The sequence below is a fragment of the Atractosteus spatula genome, chromosome 9 (genome assembly GCF_055471065.1).
Source record: "Atractosteus spatula isolate fAtrSpa1 chromosome 9, fAtrSpa1.hap1, whole genome shotgun sequence".
NCBI classification, from domain to species: domain Eukaryota; kingdom Metazoa; phylum Chordata; class Actinopteri; order Semionotiformes; family Lepisosteidae; genus Atractosteus; species Atractosteus spatula.
In genome coordinates, this window is record NC_142714.1 from 50,314,298 (window position 1) to 50,339,475 (window position 25,178).

At 50.9% G+C, this 25,178-nt stretch overlaps 2 protein-coding genes across 2 annotated transcripts; both read left to right on the forward strand.

The window, feature by feature from the left end:
- The first annotated feature begins 569 nt into the window (after window positions 1-569).
- On the forward strand, window positions 570-8,916 carry phf6 (PHD finger protein 6). The gene is made up of 11 exons (XM_088925440.1): window positions 570-792; window positions 2,504-2,680; window positions 3,790-3,891; window positions 4,176-4,309; window positions 5,103-5,149; window positions 6,024-6,187; window positions 6,325-6,468; window positions 6,915-7,019; window positions 7,825-7,958; window positions 8,305-8,446; window positions 8,879-8,916. Exons 2-10 carry the CDS (start codon window positions 2,543-2,545, stop codon window positions 8,444-8,446), a joined length of 1,110 nt encoding a protein of 369 aa, XP_088781566.1. The 5' UTR covers window positions 570-792; window positions 2,504-2,542; the 3' UTR covers window positions 8,879-8,916.
- A 2,794-nt stretch (window positions 8,917-11,710) lies between these two features.
- Window positions 11,711-24,673, forward strand: hprt1 (hypoxanthine phosphoribosyltransferase 1). Its single transcript, XM_088924611.1, has 9 exons — window positions 11,711-11,945; window positions 15,005-15,111; window positions 15,261-15,444; window positions 16,042-16,107; window positions 18,359-18,376; window positions 18,486-18,568; window positions 20,163-20,209; window positions 20,909-20,985; window positions 21,483-24,673. The coding sequence occupies exons 1-9, from the start codon at window positions 11,919-11,921 to the stop codon at window positions 21,528-21,530; spliced, it is 657 nt and encodes a 218-aa protein (XP_088780737.1). The 5' UTR covers window positions 11,711-11,918; the 3' UTR covers window positions 21,531-24,673.
- Window positions 24,674-25,178: the final 505 nt, after the last annotated feature.

The window sequence follows — 25,178 nt, forward strand, 5'->3', positions numbered from 1 at the left end:
CTCCCTACCAAATGTCTGTGACTTGCAAATGTGTCATAAAATATTAAGAACCGCTTGCCGGCATTTATATAGCAATATTCATCCCAAAGGATCCCAAGGCACTTGACACACAGTGCATCCCAGTACACAAGAGCAGTTCGGGCAGGAGAGTGAGACACTATTACGAACTGAATCAGGAAGAAACGCCCTTACCCCCATAAACAACGCGCTAGAATCTATATATATTCTGTAGGGCAAAACCTTACATCCTTTGAAATCATTGCTTTTTAAATAATACTGCAATAACTCTAATTGCCATCGTTGTTTTTGTATTTGCTATAACAATACAACCGTTTTAGACACCGTGGCGCAGGGGCGCTGGAAAGGCGCGTATCAATAAGGTCGGTATTGATCATCACGAAGCCAAAGGCAAGCCGCCTTCACGATATTAACGCCGAAATAGTTCGTGACAACACGAGACCTCAGTCATCCCCCCCCATTTTTTTTCTCTTCTGGTTCGTCGGCGGGCGCGCGGGTGGAAGCGAGCGTCCGGAGTTCGCCGCGTGCGTAAGGGGCGTGTTCGCGGCGAGCGCGCGTGTATGTGTGTGTGTGTGTTTTTTTCCCAGAGCGCAACGTCATCCGAATGATGCGCAGTAGAAGCTGAGAATCCGCGAGCGAGCGCTACATCGCAATAGGGGGGGAAAAAAAAAACAGGACGGACGTCTTTTTTTTTTTTTACACCCACCCACTCCCCCCTCTCCCCTCCCCACAAGCAGTGGAGCAACGTGACTGTAACACCGAGACGGTAGAAGGGTAAGATGTCTGTGTTGCGGCCTGTAGTGTATCTGGGGCCGGCGGGGGTAGCGCTGGGACGGGGGTGCCCTCCGTCCCGAGGTGCTGAGCGTGAAGCGGCTGCATGCTAACGCGCCCTCCCCGGCGGCGGCGGCGGCGGCGCAGGGCGAGCGCCGCGGAATGAATGGGAGCCGCCGGAGATGCGCTAGAGCCTGTTGTCGCGCTGCATGCGCGCTCTTACGGCCTGTTCACTCTCCCCCTCCCGCCCCCCAAAAAGACCTGAATTAACTGCAGCCGAGACCGGAGGCCCTGCCCGGACTGAGGGCCTGCTGGGGTGGGGGGTGTGTGTGTGTGCGTGGAGACGGAGGGGGGCGGGGGGTGTTTTAAGTTGTCCTCCGCATTGAAGGGGTACAGGTCGGGGTTGGAGGGAGGGAGGGAGACGGAGCGGGCGGACGCGGCGGGGTCGTACCTGGACAGATTCAAAACTAAAACTAGGAGAGGTCTTCACAAAACAAAACAAAACAAAACAACAACTTCGCACTCGGAACGTGTGGTTTTATTGACGCATGTGCCCGCCACCTCCCTCGTTACGGACCCGGCAGTTTTGAGCACGTTTTCCCAGCTGCACGGGGCGGCGGCGGGGGGGGACAAGTTGAGGTTCGCGCGGAGTTGGTGAGGTTTGTGTCTCGTTACTTTGACAGCTCTGCTCGCGCGGCGCGCGGCGCGCGGGTTGCCCGTGGAGTGGGCAAGGCTAGCAGTTGGACTGTTTTGCTCGGTAAAGGCAGATTATTTAAAATAAAATACTTAGTATCGGTGTTAAGATAAATAACACAGAAATAGTTTTGGGTTGTGGCCCGTATTTTTCTGTTTTGGATTGGGGAAAAATACGTTCGTGCTCATGCATTGATGAGGTTTTTCAGTTATTATTTTTTCCCCAGTTGGGTGCAGCTTATCGATTATCACTCAGTTTGTTAAATAAAAAAAATTAGTCGAGGTGGTTTGCACCAATATTAATAATTAACTGTAAGGTGCTCAGCTAAAATGTAACCATTACTGTATTTATACAAGTGGAATATCAAATGTTTTTCTCGAGTGACGTTTTTTAATATTTTGAGGTTTTGATTGTAGAATCGCCGGTGGTGCGCTCGGAGCTGGAGAGGGGCTTAACTGTTAAACGACTGTTTTAACCGGAACCCAGAGGACAGTGTCAGCCGCCGCAGTCCTGAGGGGAAAAGCGAGGCTTTTCCGGCGGACTGCGAGTGGGTGTGTTTGCCATTTAGCGTGTGTGCGCTGTGTCACGATGCCTGTCACCCGGAGCAGAACCTCGGGACATCTGGAGTCTCGATGGCAATCGTGGGTCCTGATGTTCTTGGCGTTACTGGTAAAGACCAGGGGCGTGGAGCAGTCTTCTGCCTCAGGGGGATCGTGTCCTTAAGAAATCCCACTTCATCGGGAGCCTCTGCTGTAATCCAGCAGAACCCCAGAGCTGGACTGTGCGCAAGCTGATGTCATGAAGGGCTGAACCGTGAGACCCTGTCCTGCGGGTCCTCTGCGTCATTTTTGTCACATTACCAGAGTCGGGATAAGTAGTTCCCCTTAGCTCCATGTCCCACCTGGCGTTAAGTGGCAGAGGGGTGCCCGGTCTGGGGGCGCCAAGCCCCTGTGTGGACCAGGCCCGGTGCCCCTGCGCTCACTCTGTGCCTGCGGCTGTCCTGCCCCCCCCCCCCCACAGGGCCGGGTCGGGAGCCGAGCGTGCTGTCGCCAGTGGACCATGTCCGGCTCGTCGGGGCAGAAGAAAGGGGCCGCGCGCCTGCGGAAATGTGCCTTCTGCAAGACCAACAAGGACAAGGAGTGCGGCCAGCTGCTGGTGTCCGACAGCCAGAAGGTGGCGGCGCATCACAAGTGCATGGTGAGGGGCGGCCTTCCAGACCGCGCGCTTGAGGGGTTCGGCCTGGGGGGGCAGGGACCTGCAGGAGACTTCGGGAGGAGGACACTCGGAAGTGTCTGCCTGGTCTGTGAGCAGCGCTTCTGCCTTGCCCAGCGCTCGGTGAGCACAGTCAGCACTGCACCTCCTGTTGTCCTTGCAGCTGATTTTGCCACAGGGAGACTTCAGATGATTTACGCACGTCTGCTCTGAAATGGGTTCTACCCCTTCACACACAAAAAAAAAAGGTTTTTTTTACGCACCGCCCCCTCCCTTGCTTGTCGTGCCTTTCCCGATGGGGTCACGAGTTTATCGGGGCTCTTTCTGGGCGAAAGCCGCCCGAGTGTGTTTTACTTTTTTTTTTTGGTTCGGCAGACGTGAGTGAAAATGTTTTCTTGTGCGTTACGAAGGTGGCCAAGATGGGCTCTTCAGATGTGTTGAACAGGAAAAACAATATACCGGTAACCTTGAGAGTCATCACAAGTCAGACTTGCAGGCATAGTAGTCCGATTCTCCTCTTTCAGGCGTCTTGACAGTCCTCCCAGTAGAGATGTCTTTTCTACTCAAGGACTCTCAAGTCTTTGAGCTTCGAACCTGGGGTTATGGCAAGGCGGAATGGCGAAGTAGACTCCACCGACAGACTGCAGCATTGAGGTGGAGACTGGCCAGAGTTCGTCTCCTCGAGAGTGAGGGCGGTGTGAATTGTGTGTGCCCCTAAAAGAAATTTGATTTCTGGCCACATTCAGGGTGTGTACTCTGCAAAGCTTAGCTGTGTGCGAGTGGGGGGGGAGAGCTACTTTTCTGAATTTCGCCACACAGAGGACGGTTTGTAACTGAACTCCTGAGTCCTTGTAGCTGCGTGGTTATTGTATGCGTGTGCAGCGTCTCGCTCATCATTGTCGTAACGGGAAAGCGCGTCACGCTGGTGGTTTGGTGTATCTGGTAAAACCAGATGGAGCAGGAACCTTTCTCCGTGGAAAGGCTGCTTCCCGGCGTTTTCCTGGGAACGCAGCCTTCCCGCGCTCCTTTGCTGGGAGCGGCTGGCTCGGCCCGGCCCGGTTCACTCCCCTCTCCCTGTCCCCCTGTCCTGCCAGCTCTTCTCCTCGGCCCTGGTGTCGTCCCACTCGGACAGCGAGAACATCGGGGGCTTCTCCGTCGAGGACGTGAAGAAGGAGATCAAGAGGGGGAACAAACTGGTGAGTCTCTCGCCCCCCGAGGGCGCGGCGGCGGCGGCATTCGGAGTGACCCGTCCCCGTCCCTCCCCCCCGCGGACTCCCGCGATTCTGTGAGACGAGGACACAACCGTCTCATCTGCACACCCCCCCCCCACGCAGAGAATCCCTTCAAAGTAGAGTCCCGTTCCTTCACGGAGAACCCGATCTTCTGCAGACCCCTCCCCGCGGCGCCGAGTCCAGAGCACGCTGGGATTCTGGGATTCTGGGACTGCGGGCCCTCCTGACGTGTCCGTCCCTTTTCGCAGATGTGCTCTTCCTGCCACCGGCCCGGCGCCACCATCGGCTGCGACGTGAAGACGTGCCGCAGGACCTACCACTACTACTGCGCCCTGTGGGACAAGGCCCAGATCAAGGAGAACCCCTCCCAGGGCATCTACCTGTAAGGACGCGGCGGGTGGTGCGCTCCAGGCTGGGCTCGGCTGACCTCCTTCAGTCCTGGGCCCGGGACTACAGGAGAGTGCCGAGTATCCCACCTAAACGGGACCGAGGGTGTGTCGGATAATTGAAGATGTGGGATAATGCGGAAACTGAACAGACAAATCGCAGATGAATGGAAATGCAGTGCGCGTATGAAATCTGGTGTATTAATCCACTGTAATACTAAAATAACAAGAGCACAGCACTATTGTTAGTTATTATTTAAAAAAACGAGCGCTTGTTTCCCAGATGCGCTTCTCTTCCCTGCACCAGGGTGTCGCCAGCGTCTCGGTGACACGACACCAGCAAGCGGCTGCCTCCTCTTGTCGTTCAACGTCAACTTGTACCGCTTCAAAAATACAGGAGGCAAAATAATAATCAGGAGCACAAAGTCAGCAAGCAAAGCTATGTCAGAGACGACTTGGACAAAATATGCACACGCACGCACAGTGTACAGTATATACACTGTATATACTTATGTATTATGTATGTAATTATATATATGTCGGATAATCGCGTCTTTACCGTAGTTAGAAATGATCAGCGAGAGCCCAAACAACAAAGGTCCTACAGCTCTTGTGGGCTGGAGTTAAGTTCTCCTGCCCTCTTGCCTCCTGTAGACCATCCGCTTGCACACGACGTCTTCTTCCGAACGTTTCGGCTCGTGTCTTTCTGGTTTCACGTCGTCTGCGCCCAGCAGAGGATGAAGAGCGTGCCGGCTGCTCACCTGTCTTTCTGATTTGTTCTCCTGGCAGGGTGTACTGTCGCAAGCACCGGGATGCTTCGCAAGACTCCAGCGAAGGTAGGAATGTCCATCGACGTCTTTCAGTCAGTGAATTGACCGCTTTTTTTCCCCCCAGTTGCTGTCTGCCTCTATTTGACTCGAAGCCTAGCAGTCTAGAGCACACTGTGTTGATCGTAATCGCTTGAGGAGCAGCTTCGAGTCTCACAACTGTCTTTGTAAAAGCACAGTGTAGTTCTTGGGGTGACGTGATTGGTGGGGTTGCCACAGGGACCTGTACAAGGGCCGCTGCTCTTCTGAATGTGTATCGAGGGTCTGGACTCTGGTACATTTACAAAGTGGATTAACCTGCACTCCAGGGGCACCAAATGAAATTCAAAAAGACTTAGATGCAATTCAAGACTGGGCAGAGGTGACACCTGGCAGGTGACCTTGAATATATAGAGGTGCAGGGTTTTTGCATGCAAGTAGCAAACATATATTGAAAATACTTGGGAAAATGGGAAACGCTGATCTAAAAGAGGCAGCTTATGATGTAAATGTGTCAACATAAACATCTTCCAAAGAATGTGGGGAAGCAATTAAAAGGGCAAACAAGGCGTTTGGATACGTGGATAACAGTTTAGAAGATTAAAGGGATGTTAAGGCCTCTTTTTCAATATTGTTTATAATTTTTTTGTCACCACATTATTGAAACGATATTGCTCTCTGGAATCAGTGCAGACTAGAGCAGCCATATATATTCAGGGACTTCAGGAAACGTCCTGCACTGACAGTCTGGAGGAACTGAACTGTTTTAAGAAACAGATAGAGGATCCTGGGATCAATTAGCTATTAACTACCGAATGAGCCAGTTGGGCCAGATGGCCTCCTTTTGTTTGTAACGTTTCTTATGCTCTTGTCCTCTGACCTTTGCTTCCTCTCTGTCTTGCAGATGAGCTAGAGGGTGTGGCCAACGACTCAGACTCCTCCCCTCCCCGGGGGAGGGGGCGGGGGCGGTTGGAGAAGGGGCGGGTCAAAGCCAGCTCACGGGGCCCATCAGAGGACACGCGCTCGACCTCCTCGCATGGCACGGACGATGTGGAGAGCGCGTCGCATGTGAGACATCGGCGTTACCGAACCGTGAAGCCTAGTCACGCGGAAATGGCTAATAGTCACGCGGAAATGGCTAACCTGAGTTATCTTCCCACGCGTGAGTGGTTGTCTGTGTGTAATCTCTGGCTCTCTGTGTGAAGCGGGACCGGTCCCCTCTGCGAGGCAGTCCCAGCGACGCCGGCCCGCGATGCGGCTTCTGCCACGCAGGGGAGGAGGAGAACGAGACGCGGGGCAAGCTGCACGCCTCCAACGCCAAGAAGGTCGCCGCCCATTACAAGTGCATGGTACGTCAGGAAGTTAGCCAGGTGGGCTGTTTGCCCTTTCGTGAGCTCGGGGTTGTGTGGAACTCTTCTCAGACCTGTGGGGCTGGAGCATTGCTTATTCTGTGTTCCAGACCCGCGAGGGGTGGGGGAGGCATTGCTGCTCTGTTTTCTAGCACTGTGTCCGGCGGAACAGTGCCATTCCGTGTTCTAGCAGCGCTGTGTCTGGCGGAACGGTGCCATTCCGTGTTCTAGCGACGCTGTGTCCGCTGGAGCGGTGTGATCCCGTGTTCTAGCACTGCAGGGAGTGTAAGATGAATGATTTTTTAAAATAAAAACAACGACAGTAAAACCCTTCTGCTTTGCTGCCGTTGTCCTGAAGCTGGGGGTGACGCATGTCCTGGCCGGGCCGCGGGTGGGCGAGGCAGGGAGACAGCGGGTCTGAAAGCTCTCTTAACGTTCACTTCCAGCTGTTCTCCTCCGGGACAGTGCAGCTCACCACCACCTCCCGGGCGGAGTTCGGCAACTTCGACATCAAGACCGTCATCCAGGAGATCAAGAGAGGGAAGAGGATGGTAAGGACCGGTCGCTCGCTGGTCAGTCAAGCCCGAGCTCTGAGGAAATTCAACATGGAAATGAGATTCTTACTGTACGACTGTGCTGGGGGCACTGCACTGTGCTGGGGGCAGGAAGAGGCTGTGTGTGTGTGGGCAGGATGAGGCTGAGAAACACTGGGGCAGACCAGTGGCTACCAGCCTCCTGGTCCTGGAGGGTCACTGCCTCTATATCACAGGGGAATCAGTGTGACTCTTCTGCTTGGTGCACATCTGTGAATCTGTTCTCGGCTCTTGAAAGGTGGAAGGGGGTTTGTCACAGGTGGCAACCCTGTGGGAGTTCCCGAGTCTCAGGACTGCCCTCACTGAGGTGTGACCTCACTCCTGTCCGGAGGCTCAGTCAGTAGGAGCTGTGTCGTCTGAACTGAGTGCAGGCAGGCTGAGGAGAGGCAGTGTAAGGTTCTGGTACCTCTGTGCCCCGGTTTGTTACCCTGGGAGGAGGGGGTATTTCTGACGCTCGGAACTGACCGAAGATGCAAGTTAAAATCGAAGTCTCTGAACAGGCAGGCGAGCAAGCAGGAGGAACAGCGCTATTCCATGTTCTAGAACTGCGTGGGGTTAATCATCTATTGGCACTTTGGGTGGAGAGCTGAGCTGGGAAAACCCGCTGGTAACTGTTCCTCCAGTACCGGGGCTGGGAGACGCTGATCTCCCAGAGGCTCACTGCTCTCAGGCAGAGCAGAGCTTGCCTTCTCTTCCCAGAGCGGCTCAGTTTCTGTGCTTGTTAAAGAGAAACCGCGCTGAGTGCCCCCTTGCTCTTTGGCAGAAATGCACCCTGTGTGGCCAGCTGGGAGCTACCATTGGCTGCGAGATCAAGGCCTGCGTGAAGACTTACCACTACCACTGCGGACTGAAGGACAAAGCCAAGTACATCGAAAACATGGCCAGGGGCATCTACAAGTGAGGGTCCGAGATGGCGGTGGGGGGAGGGAGGGGAGGGGGGCGCCTTTTCCCTCTCGCTCCTTCAGGGGTTCGGACACGGAGACGCGCGTGAGGCCGGCGAGTGGACGCTGCTCTGGAGCCCGTGATCGATGCCCTGTCCACGCAGCTGCTGCCCGGGCACTCCAGCTCTCCACGCCCTCCGCTCGCCGGTTCGGCCCGGGGTCTCGGGTGGGGAGGAGCGGGGGTCGCTCCTGACTCTGCTCTGCGTCGTGTTGGGGGGGGGGGCGTGTCTGTCCCGCAGGGGGCCAGGGAGGGTGACTGACCCTGCGGCTGTCGTTGCCCCCTCCCCCCCCCCCCCCCCCAGGCTGTACTGCAAGAACCACAGCGGCAACGAGGAGCGAGACGAGGAAGACGAGGAGCGCGAGAGCCGCAGTCGAGAGAAGGCCGGCATCGACCACGGCGGCACCCAACCGCCCCCGCCGCTGCCGCAGCTCAACGGCAACTAGGTAGGGCGCTCTGCAGGCCCGGCCCGGCTCGGCACCGCGGTCCGTCTTGTGGCCCGGTCCAGCTGGGGCGCTTGCACACTGGACCTTCAGAGCAAGGGGGGGGTCTGGGGGTCACAGCGCAACTCCAAAACACCCCAGTGGAGCGGTCATCCATCGCAGGCCCAGCCGAGCCCTGTCCCCTCTCGGTGGTGTCGGTCGCCGCCTCACTGCTGCCACCTTGTGGAGCTGATAGTCAGGCACAGCTGTGCCTCCTCAGTCTGTCCTGCTGGGGAAGAGGTACAGCTGCTCTGGAATCGGTCCGGGGAAGAGCGACCGGTTTCATTCCCAGAATAATAATACATTTCCTAGGCAAGGCATGAACTCGCTCTCTGCCTGTGACCATCGCGAGGCCTGCTCCTGGTCTGTCCTGATGGTGTTCTTTTCCGTCCACAGATGGATGTGTTGCAAGACGGCGATCGAAGACAAAGAAATGTACATATTTTTGTATTAAGTTCCACTAGTAAAATAGGGGGTGGCCCAGCAATTTCGATCTGTTGTTTGGTTTCCCGTGTGCCTCCTAACAGCTCTGCCCTCCTCCAGACCCACACGCACGCACACCATCTCTGGCCTTCTGAATTACCCATCAGCTCCTGCATCGTTTCCGGGGGGGTTCGGAGTTCACGCGGGGCGAGTCCGAGAGGTCCAGTCCGCAGAGGAAAACGAGGAAATGAATTTTGCAACATGAACTGACAGGACTTATGGGCGATTCACCGTAATGGATGTGATATTTTTGTAGAAGACTGGATATAATCAAAAGTTGTTTTTTTTTTTACTTGCCTGTGCTGAACCCCACACTTTCAGTTTTTTAATATACCTTGAGGGGAGAGAAGAACCAGCAACAGTGCTCTTTCTTCACCGTCAGCTTACGGAGGCTGCCTCTTCTCGTTTCACACCATAAAATCAAGTATATCTCCTGCTCTGCTCTCTTAAAGTGACATTTCTCTCTCTCTCTCTCTCTCTCTCTCTCTCTCTCTCTCTCTCTCTCTCTCTCTCTCGTGTTTTTTTGGCTTCCTTTTCAAATTTGTGTATTATATTTTATTACTTTATTATTGTAAAGATCCGTGACTTTCTTTGTATCCAGAGTCTGGATTAAAAGTCTTCTGGTAGCATGACCTCTGATCTGTGATGCTGTTGGAGAGCTAAAGACTGGTGTCCTGTTCCGTTTAGACCTCTGCAAATTTATCAGAGTGGCTTCATTGCGCTTTTGGGATTTTACATTGCTGGTGGAATCCGGGCTGTTAACTCTTGCTGGTGCCCATAAAGCAGGAGAGCAATTCTGAGGACTACTGGTCTTCAAAGAAAAGTATAGGAGAATCTTTGGGAAAACTCCAGCCATGTTCACAAAGTACAGTACAGCATCAGCAGTTTATGGAACTGCAAGGTGTGTTTTAAATGTTTCCAGTTCAGACTTTCCTAGGCTTAGATAGCCAGTTGAACCAGTTTGAAAATGAATACTGGGATGGGATAGATTTAGACTGACTTGAGCGAGGGGCACACACAGTATCTGATGTTTGAGAGAGTCTGTTTCCCGTGCAGTAGACTGCAAGACCTTTCCCTGCGGTTGCCCCAGATGTCATGATGACAACAGCTGTTTCACAGGGTTTTAACTGCAAACTTACACATCCTTTATCTGACAAAACAAAACCACCTGTCGGGGAAGAAGCAAGAGAGTGGCTGCGTGTATCTATGGTCATGTTGAGTGCAGACAAGCTGGTGACTCAGTCCCCTGAGAAGAGCTCTTTTTATGTTTGTCCAGCGGGTGGCAGGTTTGTATATTTTTGCAGTACCAGTGGCACAACGTTTCAGCCAGGAAGCTGCTTCCATTAAAAAAATCCTTTGCTTATAAACTGTGTTTCTGTATTCCTTTCTGACTCACGTGGTCTCTTCCTGGTCTTAACCTAAAGCTTGTATGTCATATTGTTACTAATGACCAAGTGCAGAAGCTTGATATATGTCCAGTGTTCAGCAGGTTTCTCATTTGGTTGTAAGGCTTTGAGCTATCCTGCATCCAATCAGTAAAGGCACTGGCAATGTCTATTACAAGAAGTTCCATCAATAGGTTCAGTTTGATAAATAAAAAAACAGAATCCTGAAATAGACTCGAGTCTCTAGACTGGGAACCAGTGAGAGAGAGTTCACTTACTGGAGTCCTGGAGACCATTCTACCTGAGCTCTTAAGAATTTAACCCAATTCATTATGAACTCTCTTGGTCTAAATCCCATTTCCCCAAGCATCAGCCTCTGAGGCTGCCCGCAGTGCTTTCATTCTGTCTTCCTCTGCGGAAGAGAAACGCTGTGTTGCTCTGTCACCTGCACCTGCTGTTGGCTTTGGAATGTGTTTTTCCAAGGTCTCTGGGAAGAGGCAGCTGCCTGGGGCCGGCGCGGCTCAGAACTGCTGATAACAGCGCTGTCCTCCGGGCCTGCCTGACCCACTGGAGCGCTCCCCTCCCTGCTACACACTTCCACCCAGACAAGGACTCTGCGTAGCCATAACTAACTCCCGGGGAATTACTGTTGTCCTCAAAACATATATTTTTAACTAGAATGAACAGCTGGGGTGGTAAAGACACCTTTATGAAGAGATAGGGGAAAGCAGAGTGACCTGCAGGATCTGATGGGGGCTGGGAGCTGTCTTCACAGCCTTGGAGCTACAGGACAGGAGGCACTGTCTGTCTGCAAGGCCCGGAGCCTGTTTCTGGAGCTGTCTGTCTGCAAGGCCCGGAGCCTGTTTCTGGAGCTGTCTGTCTGCAAGGCCTGAAGCCTGTTTCTGGAGCTGTCTGTCTGCAAGGTCTGGAGCCCGGTTCTAGAGCTGTCTGTCTGCAAGGTCCGGAGCCCGGTTCTGGCACTGTCTCCCAAGGCCCAGAGCCCAGTTCTGGCACTGTGGCACTGTCTCTCTGCAAGGCCCGGAGCCCAGTTCTGGCAATGTCTCTCTTCAAGGCCCAGAGCCCGGTTCTGGCACTGTCTCCCAAGGCCCAGAGCCCAGTTCTGGCGCTGACTCTCTGCAAGGCCCAGAGCCTGGTTCTGGGAACTGAAGGGAGGCCTGTGAAGGGAGAGGGGGTTCAGGGGGCATCACAGATGTCGTCAGGAGCCAAACCAGTGAAGCGCTGGGAGCTCATCTTCCACATGGCGGACTGAAAAAAAACCCCAAAACGTGATGCTGCTTTTTTCCCTCAACAGCCCGGCGCGAGCACAGCCGCACTGCGCTGTCGCTCGCGCCCCATTGGCCGAAGGCTCGGCGGCGGGGCACGAGCGCCGGGGCCACGCGCGGAGCCGCGGGGTGGGCGGGGCCTGCAGGCTCTCCCTCTTCCTGCGCAGCGCGACTCTCCGGCAGCGGCGGCAGGCGGGCGGACCCGGCGTGCTCTCCTCCTGCGGTACCTTCGCCGGTGCGTCAGGAAAACGACGCGGAGCAGCTCGACTCGGCTTGAGCAGCGGCATGGCGGCGGCGGAGTCCTGCGTCGTGGTAAGCTGGTGCGCGGGGCTATAAATAAAGCGACCCCCCCACCCCCAGGGTCGGGTGTCCAGTCGGGAAGACACAAGCCTTCGCTTTCTTGTGCGGGAACTTGTTTTTGTCTCCCTGAAGTGCCGGGGCTGTGCGTGTCTTTTAAGTCGGGGACACCGGGCAGGAAGGGGGGGGGTGTCTCCGAAACGCTGGGCTCAGCGTTTCAATCTGTCGCCAGTGGGTGCACGCCACGCTCTTTCGTGGAAAGGGCCCCACGCGTGCGCCACATGGCCCTGGGATGCGGCGGCTGTGCTCAGGTTGCGCCGCACAGCGCACCTTCAGCTTGAGAGCACCGGCGGGGCGGGGGGGTTCGCTGTCCGTTCTCTGTGCGGGATACGTGCGCGTCGCTTGGAAATACGATAGCGATGTTTTGATGGTAACCCATAATCCGGATTTGTTTTTTTTCCCCCACCCTCTCTCTTTCTATTTTGGGTCGCGCGTGTCTGTACTGGCACTTGTCAACAAAAGCGTGACCTTCCCATGTTTTCGAACCGCGCAGGGAGACGGGTTTTTTTTTGTGCGAGGGTTGAACTGCAATAAATGTAGCACAAAATGGTGTCTCTTTTCTGCCCCGGGTGTAACTGCCCAGGTAGAATGGTCACAAGCGAGCCTGGTGGGTCTTTTTTTTTCCCCCCATGAAAGTGGAGCGTTGCTGCCTTTTGCAACAAAAAAAAAGGGTGTAACATCAACTCGCCTCTGCAGGAGGGAAGTTCATAATTTTCTTTCTCAGGGGTTATCGCCCGTGCTCCGTCATCAGCTGCAGCTCCTCTCTCTGTTCTGTCAGGGGACGAGCGATGGGCGATGAAGTAGCATGTTGTTGATTGCACGACGAGCATTGAGTTGCTTCCCAGGTTTGTGTTGCTACAGGAAGCCTATAACGTTAATTCCGTGGGAAATGTTGGTGTCCTAAATAAAGACTTTTCTCCCCGGCTGTGATTAATTCTCTAAGCGTTGTTGCTTCCTCAAATATTTCGCCCTGTCAGCTGTAGCTGCTCTGTAAGTTTCTGCTTCAAGGCGGTCAGAATCGGGCATGTCTAATGTAGCCCCCCCCATCTCTGATTGTAGATCGTAGCCACAGCAGTTGTTCCACTGCTTCGGCCCAAACACGCCGACACAGAATGCGTGGTTATTTGGACCGTGTGGCGCTGGTTCGGTTTGTGGTCGGATCCAAACCGGAATTCTGCAAGAGCAACGTCTTAAAAATCGTCTTCCTAGAACAGGTGCCCCCAGGCCGGGTCCTGCAGGGCCCGTGAGTCTATAGCTTTTCAGTCCAGCTGGGCTCTTAGTGATCTAAATCAGCTCGTTACTGGCCTGAGCGGACCAATCAGACAGCCATTAACGGGCTTCCAGAAAAACTCTTCACAGGTCCATCTAAGAAAATGATCAAGTTGATTATTGACTTGGTTTGCTCTGGGGGCGGAGCCTGTGGCCCGTTGCCACCGGGAGCCAATCAGACAGCTGCACCTGGGCTTTAATGGGCGGTGCCTCGTGGTAGTCATGGCGATGGCTCCCCATTGTTGTTGTTGTTGTCTTCTCTCTCTTCCCTGGCTGGGGTGGTGACTGAAAGCACACCTACACTCCTACCCCCAGCCGGGGCAGTGCAGTAATGATGAGGGGGGAACAACAACAACCCCCCCCAGAAATCCGCTGTACCAGTCAGACTCCACTCGTGTTTAAACTGAGGGCTGGGGATTCCCGGTTTCGCATCGACGGGACACTCCGGCCTGTCCGTGCTGACAGCGTTGGGGTTCCTGTGCACGTCAGCGCTGTAATTAGCGGATGGTGTACGCGGTCGCCCGTGCCTGCGGTTAGGAGAGCTGCGGAGTCTGGGAGGCCAATGCAAGTTTAGAGTCGTTGACCCATCGCAGTGAGAAGCCCGTGGCGGCCATCGTGGCCTCAGCACTCAGACAGCGGTATGCTAGCAGCCGGGGTGTTAATACGGATACCGCAATCGTGCTGTGAGTGAAAGGTGTCGGCCTGCGCTGTGAGCTCTGTCCGCTGTAGCCCGGCCGCCAGCCCCCTGTCCACGAGCAGGTTCTGGTGGGCAGACCCGCCGGAGAGCTGTGGGCGCGACCGGCGGCTGACTCCCTGGCCAGAGACCTGCCCCCCTTCGAGGGGCATCACGTTGTCCGAATTAACGCAGGGGCCCCTTCGCCGGGCTGCTCGCCCGCAGGGGAAATTAGATTTTCATGGAAAATCAAATCGGCTCTCTAGAAGTTCAGCTTGGGGGGGGGGGGGAAAACTGAGCAGTGGTCAGATATTTCTCATTCAGCTCATTATCTCTTTAGGTTAATGCGGATGATACTGCCAGAGGTGAAAAGAAAACACAGGCCAGTGCTTTCTTTGGCCCTTTCGTGATTGAATTAGAGCTGTTTTTTTTTCCCTGTGGGGACCGCAGGTTGTCGAGAGGCAGGCTCAGTGACCGCCGTGCCCCTGCCGTCACCAGGGTCCGTGCGAGCGACTCGTTTCATAAGAGCAGAGCCCGGTTCGTACAGTCGATCCCCGTCGCTCACAAGCTGCTGCCACACGTCCGCAAGGAGGCCGCGGGGCCTTTCTTCAGAATGCCGGGTGTTTAAACCGTAGATACTGAGTCGAGGAATCGCATTTGGTGGGAAAAGGCCTTTAAACTGTTCCTTCTGTGTAGCGTGGGTGGCTCATCTCCGGCCCCGCAGGGAGATTACAGGTGGATCTTTGTCGACGATGTTATTCACTGCATATGTAGGTGTACCAGTACCGGTTTCAATGTCATTTGGACGCAGAGGGGTTTGGCCAACTTAGACCTTGTTCACCAAATCCTATAGTGCAAGGCGATATGTGTGTGTGGCGTGTAGCTCGGGAGTATGGTGTTCTTGTGCATTTATCTGTTTGATGCTTTCCTGGGTGGCGTCTAGGGATTTGTTTACAGTTTATCCATGACACCTCCCTCCGAGTTTTCGGTTTCCAGGCTGACTGTGTTTGGGAAACACAAACCCGCACATGGACACTGAGAGCTCAGGAACGTGTGTGTGTGTCTCTTTCAGATCAGTGACGAGGAGCAGGGCTATGCGTTGGACCTGTTCTGCATCCCCAAACACTATGCAGGCGACCTGGAGAGAGTCTACATCCCCCACGGGCTCATCATGGACAGGTCAGGGGTCAGGCCTCGGCGGCCAGGGCGTGTGGTAGATTTCACGCCAGCGTGGCAGTGACGTGTCCTGATTGGTCTCTCCTGCCACTGAGGGATTCCGATTGCATGCTCTGACTCCGAACTGACGCTTGCTTGTCTCCGGGGAGCAGGACGGAGCGCCTGGCCCGAGAGATCATGCGCGACATGGGAGGCCACCACATAGTGGCGCTGTGCGTGCTGAAGGGAGGGTACAAGTTCTTCGCTGACCTGCTGGACTACATCAAGGCCCTGAACCGCAACAGTGACCGGTCCATCCCCATGACGGTGGACTTCATCCGGCTTAAGAGTTACTGCGTAAGGGCCACCATCTCTCTCTCTCTCTCTCTCTCTCTCTCTCTCTCTCTCTCTCTCTCTCTCTCTCACACACTGACATAGTGTATGCACACAGAGACCCACGCACAGTCAGGCACACGTACGCCCGCACACTCTCACAGTCACATACACATTCACGTGCATGCACACACACACGCAGACTCACGCACACACAGCTCTACCCCTGGAAAACGTTTGCTGTGAATTTGATGGGAAGGGTTGAGGTTGAGGAGTGGTGAGGTGGTTAATGTTTAAACGGTAACGGGTGTGATGCTGTAACTTGATGGAACTGTTCACTGATGACTGTTCACACTTGGGTGCATCACTCCTTGTCAGAAGACCCCCCGGCTGTGTCATCGTGCACCCTCCCAGTAATCCAGATCGGAGTATCGGAGCTAATCTGGGATACGGCAGCAGTCTGCTCCTGTTTTCCAAGGCTGGTCTCTGGTGTAAATGAGACGGAGCCAGAGGAGCTCAATAATCATGCTACCAAGGTCTCCCATTGGGAGAAAGCACACCACTGCTGGCAGATCATTTGCTGGAAAGGTAGTCAATCTCGGCATGTGTTGTCTTTTCCAGAATGACCAGTCCACTGGAGAAATAAAAGTCATCGGAGGAGATGACCTTTCGACCCTCACAGGAAAGGTGAGATTGACCACTGGCATGTTTTCTTCGCTGAAGTGTTGAACTAAAAAAAAGGATAATTTCAGTAAAGTTAATTAAAAAAAATTAATAAGATGGGGGAAATTGTTTTTAAGAGATAATGTTTTAAACAGTACACACACACTAAATAGATCATTGTAACTGATAACTGTATTTACTCTGACTTCTTTTTCCATTTTAAACAGCAGTTGCTTCGAAAGGTAACTTGACACAGGGATGGATTGCCTTTGTTTTGCAGTAACTTTCCCCACTGCAGCAGGTTAGGGAGGTCAGAGATCAGTTCTGAAAGACATGGGACTGGTAGTGAGTTCAACAAAAGTTGAAAACCGTCTTATGATGGAAGAACAAATTCTTGTAATGTGCTATTTGAAACCAGGATATGAACCTTAATGAGAGACGTTGATATATTACTTATTTATACAAATCAAGAACATAATATTAAAAATGTAACTGAGTACTGTATTTGAACCTGTACGTTTTTTTCCAATTGTAATGCCTCTCAGTATATTTAGAGTACGATAAACTGACTTAAAAGGTGACATAAGGATTTATATGAGCTAAACTGAGGTCTCTTTTTCTTGTCTTGCAGTCCTTTTGCTGACAGCATAGGCAAGAAATTAATGGATGTAAAAAAGCTTTAGACTTTCATTGGTTGTAAGATATGGAAAACATTCTCCTGTATAGTACGTGCAAATCAAGAGCTGTACATGGCAGTTAGATTCTTAGATTCTTGCTGCATCTCAAATGACCCAAAAAACAAAGCAGAAATTAAAAAATAACAATTGCAAGTGGATCAATACGGCAGCGTCTGTTATTCACTGCGGTTATTTTCCTGCCCTTTACTGTCTGCATTACCTGGGCAGTTTGCCCACTGTGAGAAAACACCGCCTCATGTGCCCTTTGACAGAGGTTTTCGAGGGCACCTGCAGGCAGCCAGATCAATAAAGAATTGCTCTGTGCATGCCTCGGGTTGGATTGGCTGGAGACTACCAAGAAGGTCTGCAGGCATGCCAGGTCTGCTAATGTTTAACCTTCGCTGTACAAACATATCGACAGAGGCTGTTAAATGTCATTTCAAAACTGTGACAGAAGCCATCTGACAAAAACTTGGTTCACTGACCTGAGTTGTCAGTGAACCAAACTGTTCAGTCTGCGTTCTGTTTAACTCTTAATGCTCCTGTGTCGTTTCACTAGAGGGACGATGACCAGGAATAGGAGAACCTATTTTGTTACAGCTTTGGGTGACTGAGAAGTGTCTCTTAGATTTTAGATGAAGTCTGTGACACTGGGAAGAGTAAACACTTCTAACTTCAAAGGAGAGAGGATGTTTGTTGAGGTCTGGGGGGTCCCTTGAGCAGAACCGATGGTAAAGGTTACCTTAGTTTACCCAGGGAAGTTGTGGATTAATGATTGGCGAGGAGCAGGGCAGAAAGAGACAATGTAAAATGGCAGAAAGGAGAGAGGAAGAAGAGAGTCCAGAAGAGTTGGGACTTGAAGCTTGTGGCAGGCGAGAGCCCCTACTTCTTGATCATCCAAGCCAAACCTGACTGGAGCTAAGTATTTGAACCTTATTAGAGCGTTCTGTTCTGTGTTTTTAGGGAACGTGGGTAAAAGGTACCTTCATTAGGAACGTCTTTCTTGATTAGGGTGTATTTTATGGATAGGGATATTGGCTCGCATTTATTTTGTGGCATCCAGGGTACAGAGAGAGAGATCTAACTGCAGGTCCCTTTGTATTTAGTTAGAAGGCATCGTATCTCTTGTGTGGTGGCCTCTGTAGGCATATTAAGAGTTTAGTTCTTAGTAGCAGTCTGGGGTTTTCTGGGTGGCCAGAATGTTAGGCCTCTGAAATGCTTTGTCTGTAAATACTGTACATGAAGTAACTCGTGTGTTGTATGGTTTGTGTCTTGTGTAGTTTATTGTAATAAATATTTGTTTAACCAAGTGTGCCTGGATTATTACTCCTCTCAACAAAGCTGTGCCAGTGAATAAAGACTTCACCTGCCTCTAATTATACCAGCCGCTGGGGTATATGGTTAGAAATCACTTACAAGTCAGGGGTTATGAATAATTATTTCACTGATTGTCTAAACCGCTCGGTCAATTCCTGATTTTCACCAGTTTCGTAACCCCTTATTTGTAACCATTATGATACCTAGAAGAGCGACTGTTTGATTTCTGATCGTGTTTTTCTCTTTTTTCCCCCCCCCCTCCTGCCTGTTTCGGGATGCAGAATGTCTTGATAGTGGAGGTGAGTGCCACTTTTTTTTAATAAAAAACCTCTACCTACATTTTTGTTTGTTTCTTTTAATCGCTGAGAGAATGCGGTCGATTAAGGTGCGCTCTTGTCGTCTGTGCAGGACATCATTGACACAGGCAAGACGATGAAGACCCTGCTGGAGCTGCTCAAGCAGTACAACCCCAAAATGGTCAAGGTGGTCAGGTAAGCGGGGCCTGGCCGCTGGAGGCACGCTGTCCTGTCGGTGGACCTGGGGGCCCTGACTTCTCCTGCCTCTGCCCTTGTAGAATTAGTGCTCGAGTCACTCGGCCTACAACAGAAGGGCTGACACCCCTGTACTAAAGAACATTAGTAAGGTTGCGATGGAATTGATTTATTGCTGCTGTTATTGTCATGTGATTATTTGTAAACTGCAGCTGGGTTCGCAGTGATGTGTGCTGAGGTTTTTAACAGACAACCCTTCCTTTCTTTTGTCACATTAACATTGCAAACTGGAGATATGGAAAAAAAATGGTGTCCCTCACTGTCATACTTCACTGGACACTAGTGCCCCCAGGCAGCAAGTCTTAATATTGCAACACTCGGGGGGGAAGTAAAATTATTATTGCATCGTGACATTATTTTATGTAGCATCTTTGCTATGTGCTGCTCTATCTCAAAGAGCTTTACGGTTTAAAAGGCCAAAAAAAATCACAGGAACTATAACGTGATGTCACGAATGGGCAAAACAAAAGTGCAGCTGCATGAGTCGAGTCTGGAAATGCATTTTTTAAATGTAGACCGAGCGGGAGGCTGTTGCGGGCTTGGGCAGAGCAGACTGTAGTGTAGGCCAGACACAGCCCCGTCACGTGCACGTGCAGGGGACCAGCGAGCACAGAGCTCAATTAAGGAGTATTATTGCACCGCAGCAGGAATGCATGATAACAAGGAAACAAGAGTTTCATAGGTTTCTGCTGAACTTTAGACTGGGATAATGCTGGAAGGCCAAACCAGGAGAGAAGTGTGTGCAGTTAAATTCCTCGAGGCTGAATTTTGAATGTACTGGAGCTCGCTGATAATACACTTGGAGGCCCCAGACAGCAGCGCTTCATGGTAACCCTGTCTAGATAAAGGACAGGCGCAAGCCGGTCTCTCTGGGACGAGATAAGTGCTGATCGGACAGGAGGTGAACACAGGTGAACAAAGGACACCCTCCCGATATTTCCAACAAGTTCCAGACGTTAAACTGGAGATAGGAATAAACCAGATTTTAGTGGGGAAACTCCACCAAGGCTTTTGATCTGGATAGCCTATCATATCTCAAATGTGCCCATGACCACGCACTTGTACAATTTGTGTGTGTGTGTGGGGGGGGGGGTCATGGTAATATTCCCATCACCTCTGTCTTGTCTCTTATTAAGCCGTAAAAGACATCTATAATCATGGAAAAATAATTGAACAGTCTAGTCTGGGATTTTAAAATCTGAGAAGCTTTTTTAAAGATTCTTTGCAGCACTGATGAATGTGACAAATACCCTTAGAATCAAGCTTTTTTGGTGCTTGGAGCTTTGGCCTTGTCTGCAGAAATGTGGGAGCGGATCCCTCAGATGACTGTGGTTCAGATTGTAATGACCTGTCCGTGTCAACTCCGCCTGCTGGTTTGTGGTGTGTTGGGGTGTTTACTCTGCAAGGCCAACACTCTCTGTCGGTGCCCCCGGAGTGGCCAAGAACCCCAAGTCTGCAGTAGTTGCCCGGTGGGGCCCCCATCTTGGAGGAGCTGCAGGGGTGAGCTCACGGTCCCTCTCTTTTCTGTCCTCAGTTTGCTGGTGAAGAGGACTCCCAGAAGTGTGGGTTACAGACCCGACTGTAAGTACTGGGCAGGGCGTGCCGGTTTGGGTGAGGGGGGGGTGTCGGCCTGTTCGGCTTGGTGGTTTTTCGATCGAGGGCTGTCTGCTCCCGGAGACTGGCAGGGAGGGGGGTTCCCCAGGAATAGAGAGAAACCTGTCAGCTCTCGGAAGTCGTGTAAAATCGGTGCTCACAGTACTAGCTATTGTGCTTTTAATATTCTCTCACTATCAGCAGCATTTCTAATAAGCGAAGATGTTTTTTTATAATTAGATTAGGGCTCATGTTGAGGGACTTCTTGAAAAGGGGTTTCTTTCCCTGAAAATGTTGAAAACCCCATAAGTAGCCTTATATTATGTTTCTAGTTGATTTATCTTAAGAAGAAGCCCCTAGGTGTTAGTTTGTATTGGGTCAGATGTTGTTGTTGTTTTTAAAGATGAGATGTTAAACCTGAAGGTATTTTTGTGCTCTGTGCTGACATACTGTATTTATAGCCTTGTCCACCCTGTTGACTGCTTTCAAGGTTGGTTGCAGTAGCACCGCCACACCAGCAGATGGCAGTAACACTCTTCAGTTAGACTTATTTTACACTGGATTTAAAAAAAAATTACACTGGATTCCAACCTTAGAAAGGCCTTAGAAATTGTTTTCCCCGACAGGTATTTAGTCTAAAGAGAAAAACCTTGCATTGATGTTAACGGAATTAAAATCTCTTTTCAGATATAGGATTTGAGGTTCCTGACAAATTTGTAGTGGGATACGCCTTAGACTACAACGAGTACTTTAGGGATCTGAATGTAAGTATAAAACCGAGTACTGGCCGTGTATAAACTAAGCATGTGTTTCAGTAGCTGTCTTTTAGCCGTTTTCCCTCATTGTAAAAGGTTGAACCCTTTCAGCACAGAATGACATTGAGAATTATTTTAAAACAAAAATAAGTGCGCATGTCTGATCCAGGCACTTTTCCTGATTTTGAACTCTGCATCTCTAAAGTGAATTTACAAGAGATGGAGGGCTCTCAAAGGCATGCTTTAAGCATCTCTGAATCATCACATAAAAGACTGTTGTCAACTTAAAAGAAGTTGCCATTTCTATTGTAGCAATTTCAATTGGAAAAAAAAGTGTCTAACATTGACCGTTCAACTCCTTGAATCCCAGACTGAAAATGTGGAGTCAAAACCTTTTACAGCTGTGTTGATAAGTGCCGGTTCTGTGCCCAGTTCATTAAGAGCGAAGCCTGTTCTGCTTTAAATACGGTTCTTCACAGCTGGGAACCAACTCTCGTCTCTTTCAGCACATCTGCGTGATCAGTGAAGATGGCAAAGAGAAGTACAAGGAATGAAGAGGACTTCGCTCCCCCTCCTTAGCTGTGTCTTATTATTATATTATTATCGTATCGTTAATTTTATATTTTAAGAAATTTTAAATTGGGGGAAAAGCTCGAGTAAAAGCGGCACAAGTTCACGAGAGGGAGGCTTGGGACCCGGAGCCACGGAGAGCGCCGAAGTCTTCTTCGCCCATCACAGCAGCCCCCCCCCCCCCACCCACACACACACCACAGCTGCACGCCTGGGTGGGGGTCCCCTTCCTGTAGGTACTGTGCAACTCCAGGGCGTGGCTTTGGGAGGCCGTAGGCAGTGGGGTTAACGGGGCGTGCGTGACGGTGCACACCTGCTTCCTCACTCGCGGGGACAGGACAGGCGTGGCGGTCAGCGCTGGCTCCTGCGGGTTCAGAGCAGGCAGGGGTGGGGACAGGAGGGGGCCAGCGGCGCGGAGAAAGCGGGGGGGCAGGTGCTGGCCACCATTCGATTTGGGTCCGGCTCCATGGCCGCTTACTGAAATGGATTTGCAGGGGGCCGCGGTTGTGCCGTAGTTTTACATCGGAATAATTGGGAGTTTTGCCCTTTTCACTGGTGTGCTCTGAACACCAGTCGATCTTACGGGCCAGACAAGATTTGGACCTGGATTAAATCAGAGCTCCACCGGTCATCGATTCCAAGCCCCCTAACTGGCCACACTCGGCGTCAGCTGCCTGCTGGGCGCATGTATTTGTCTGCCCAGCAGAGGGCGCTGCCAGATGTGGTTCGGTACTGGCATGTAGCAGCCAGGTCAAAGTTTTCATTCAGTTCAGGCCCCAGGGTTCTCGGTCCACTGAAGCCTTTCAGTTAAAAGCCCTCCCACTGTCCCACTTGTCTTCACGACTGTAAGTGTCCAGTCCCAGTCGCATTTACAGGATTCTGTCGTTGTGCTTCAGGGGGTGCGCCCTTCTTCCCGAGCTGTTGGCTGTTGTCACAGCCGCCGCGACTCCCGTCTCTCCTCACAGCAGTGCTGAACTGCCTTTTTACAAAGGCTGAAACGTCTGGGGAAACCCGCAGTTCTGCGCTTACATTGGTGGGTGACGAGGAAAGAAAAAAGGCCTTTTCCGAAAATAAGAGATCAAGGCCTTAATCTTATTTTTTGTCAAGGTTAAAAAAAAAAGGACTTTAGAGATCTGCTGCAGCCCCTTCTGGTGAGTGAACCACCTCCTGTCGCATCAAATGTTGCACATGCCTCAGGTTTATTCATAATTGCAGGGGGAAAGGAGCGCTCTTACTCGGCTTATAGTTATTTTTTTAAAAAATATTTTGCGGTTTTAAATCTTGGAATGTTTAAAATGAATGCTGTAAAACGTCTGAAAGGCAGAACTGATCATTACTGTTGTAGCATTTTGCAGCAATTAGAAATCCCCCTCTTCTGCCCTCTCCTCTTGCGAGATTTAAGGGTTTTATCGTTTTAACTGACCCTCTTCACGCCGAGAATGTGACACTTCGGTTTCCTTTTTCATCATTCACCAAGTCATGGAAGAGTTCACAGCTGGCCATCTGTTCATGGCACCTGAACAGAAATTCTACATAATTCCCCGGGTTTAACCACAAGCAGGTATGCGTGCTTGCCATGTTTTAATTCCCTTTGTCACCTTTTTAGTTTCACAGACTGCACCCTCCCCAACACGTTTCAAGGACCAGACTGCACCCCAGCGTGTCCGTCTGGGGGAGACTTTTTCAGTTAAGCCAAGTTGAAGAAAATAGCAGGTATAGCTTTGAGCAGCCTGCTCCTTAACATCATACCTATTTGTTTGAACGTGTGGATCACAGCTGAAGATACGCAAGCGGTTAATTGGCTCAATATTACACATTTGTAGTAAACTGATAACCACCAATCCTTAAAGAGCAGTATAGATTACCCATGTTTTTTTTTAAAACAACTTTATTACAGGGGGGGTCCTGTAAAATCCAACCTGTGATTTGCATCTTAAGAACAGTGTTAACAGTCCAGTCCATTTCAGGTCTTACCAGGTGCCTCTAGGGAGGCCACCACCCAGTGCTGGGTATTTGCTATTGTGTTGTCTATTTCGTCTAGACGTGGCATAGCCTGGACTTGGTTTTCTTCAGCACTACAGCCTGCTCAAAGGGCTTTACGTTTCAAGATCGAAAATGGATTTAACAGCTGGCCAGTGACACTCTTGATCGCTTCTCTATCATGCTGAGGTAACTGAAAATGAGTACCCCCGTTTTACCCGTTTACCTGTTACCTGTAAAACTTCACGCATCTTGGAAACGCCTATTGCAAGACATCCATCCTGCATGTTTCGGAATAAAACACAGGAAGGTGTGGCACCACCTAACTTGCTTAAATTCTGAAAATGTAACCTGTTTTTGGATGCTTTGTGGTATGGTCAGATTGTATAATGTTTCTCCACATTCACTTTTTTGCCAAAAAGAAAATATTTACTTTTTGTAATGCTTTAAATGTATAAATGCTTTAAAAGTGGCAATGCATATTTTAATATTGGATGCACTTTTGAGTTTCTTGAAATGCTGACATTGGAACTGAAGCCTCTTGTTGATATGTTAGTTTGTAAACAATCCACATGTACCAGTCTCTGCTGAAAATACTATAAACACCATTTTGTAAATGAACACCTGTGTAATATCTAGAACGTGACACAAAAGAAGATAAATGGCTGAAGTTCTGAATTTTCAAACTTTGTTTTTGTTTCAAACAGCCAAAAACAGTTAAACTAAATTTGAAAGTCAAAATTTGCAGCATTGTGTTATAATCTTTCTTGTTCTGTCAATCAGCAAGAAGGTGGAAAACCAGCTTCCAACCAAATTAGAACAAGAATTAAACTCTTCACTCTTTGTGGGAGGACCACAACTTTAAAAATGTACATGAACAGCCCTGCAATGAGTCAACACCCTGACAAATATGCACAGCTATACTACATACAGAACGCAGAGTCAGGATCCATTGGGATGTGGCAGGGCTGTGCGGAATGGTGCAGGAATAGAAGATGTGCTTTTAGGAGACCTTTCTGTTGTCCAGTGTAGAAGTACACAGCCATGTGTTGGGCCTGTAAAAATCTGTCAATGTTTTGTACTGCTGTCACAATACAATCTCTACAACACACTGTCACTGTGACAATAAATTGTAATTTTGAAATGAGCCTGGTGTGAGGACCTCTTCCTTCTCCACGAGTGAGGCAGCCCTGGAGGACTCGAATGTCTAAATGTGCAAGGAAGGAGAGAAGGAAAAAAAACATTCCTGCTGCCTAGCTGCAGCACACGGCTCAACAACTGGAAAAGAATTCCCTCCACCAGAAAAGACAGCTTTCTCAAGTTCTTTAATGAAGCATGTTGTAAAATTAACAGTCATTCACAGTTCTCCTGCCCCTCTGTACGGCACCCGTTGAGGACGCCTCGGTACCGAGACGGGAAGTCCAGGTCCATGGTCCGCGCTGGCCTTACTGAAGCAGACCCGCCAACACTGGAGACCCCAATCGGCGCCACTCCAGTATGTACGTGCTGCTACAGCACGGCCAGCGACACGGGGGACTGCAGCCGGGTGAGCCAGGGCCGAGCCGGCACCTCTCTCGCTCTCTCGCTCGCTCGTGCTTGCGCCGCAGAGGCAGCTCCGCATGGTCTGTATCTCCTCGTCACTACAAACCATG

Excerpts from the sequence above, each read along its gene's own strand:
- phf6 (XM_088925440.1), top strand. The coding sequence starts at position 2,543 with ATGTCCGGCTCGTCGGGGCAGAAGAAAGGGGCCGCGCGCCTGCGGAAA. Across the intron at positions 2,681-3,789 it reads CGGCGCATCACAAGTGCATG|CTCTTCTCCTCGGCCCTGGT; the intron begins GTGAGGGGCGGC and ends CTGTCCTGCCAG. Across the intron at positions 5,150-6,023 it reads TTCGCAAGACTCCAGCGAAG|ATGAGCTAGAGGGTGTGGCC; the intron begins GTAGGAATGTCC and ends TCTGTCTTGCAG.
- hprt1 (XM_088924611.1), top strand. The coding sequence starts at position 11,919 with ATGGCGGCGGCGGAGTCCTGCGTCGTG. Across the intron at positions 18,569-20,162 it reads AAAATGGTCAAGGTGGTCAG|TTTGCTGGTGAAGAGGACTC; the intron begins GTAAGCGGGGCC and ends TTCTGTCCTCAG. Across the intron at positions 20,210-20,908 it reads TGTGGGTTACAGACCCGACT|ATATAGGATTTGAGGTTCCT; the intron begins GTAAGTACTGGG and ends ATCTCTTTTCAG.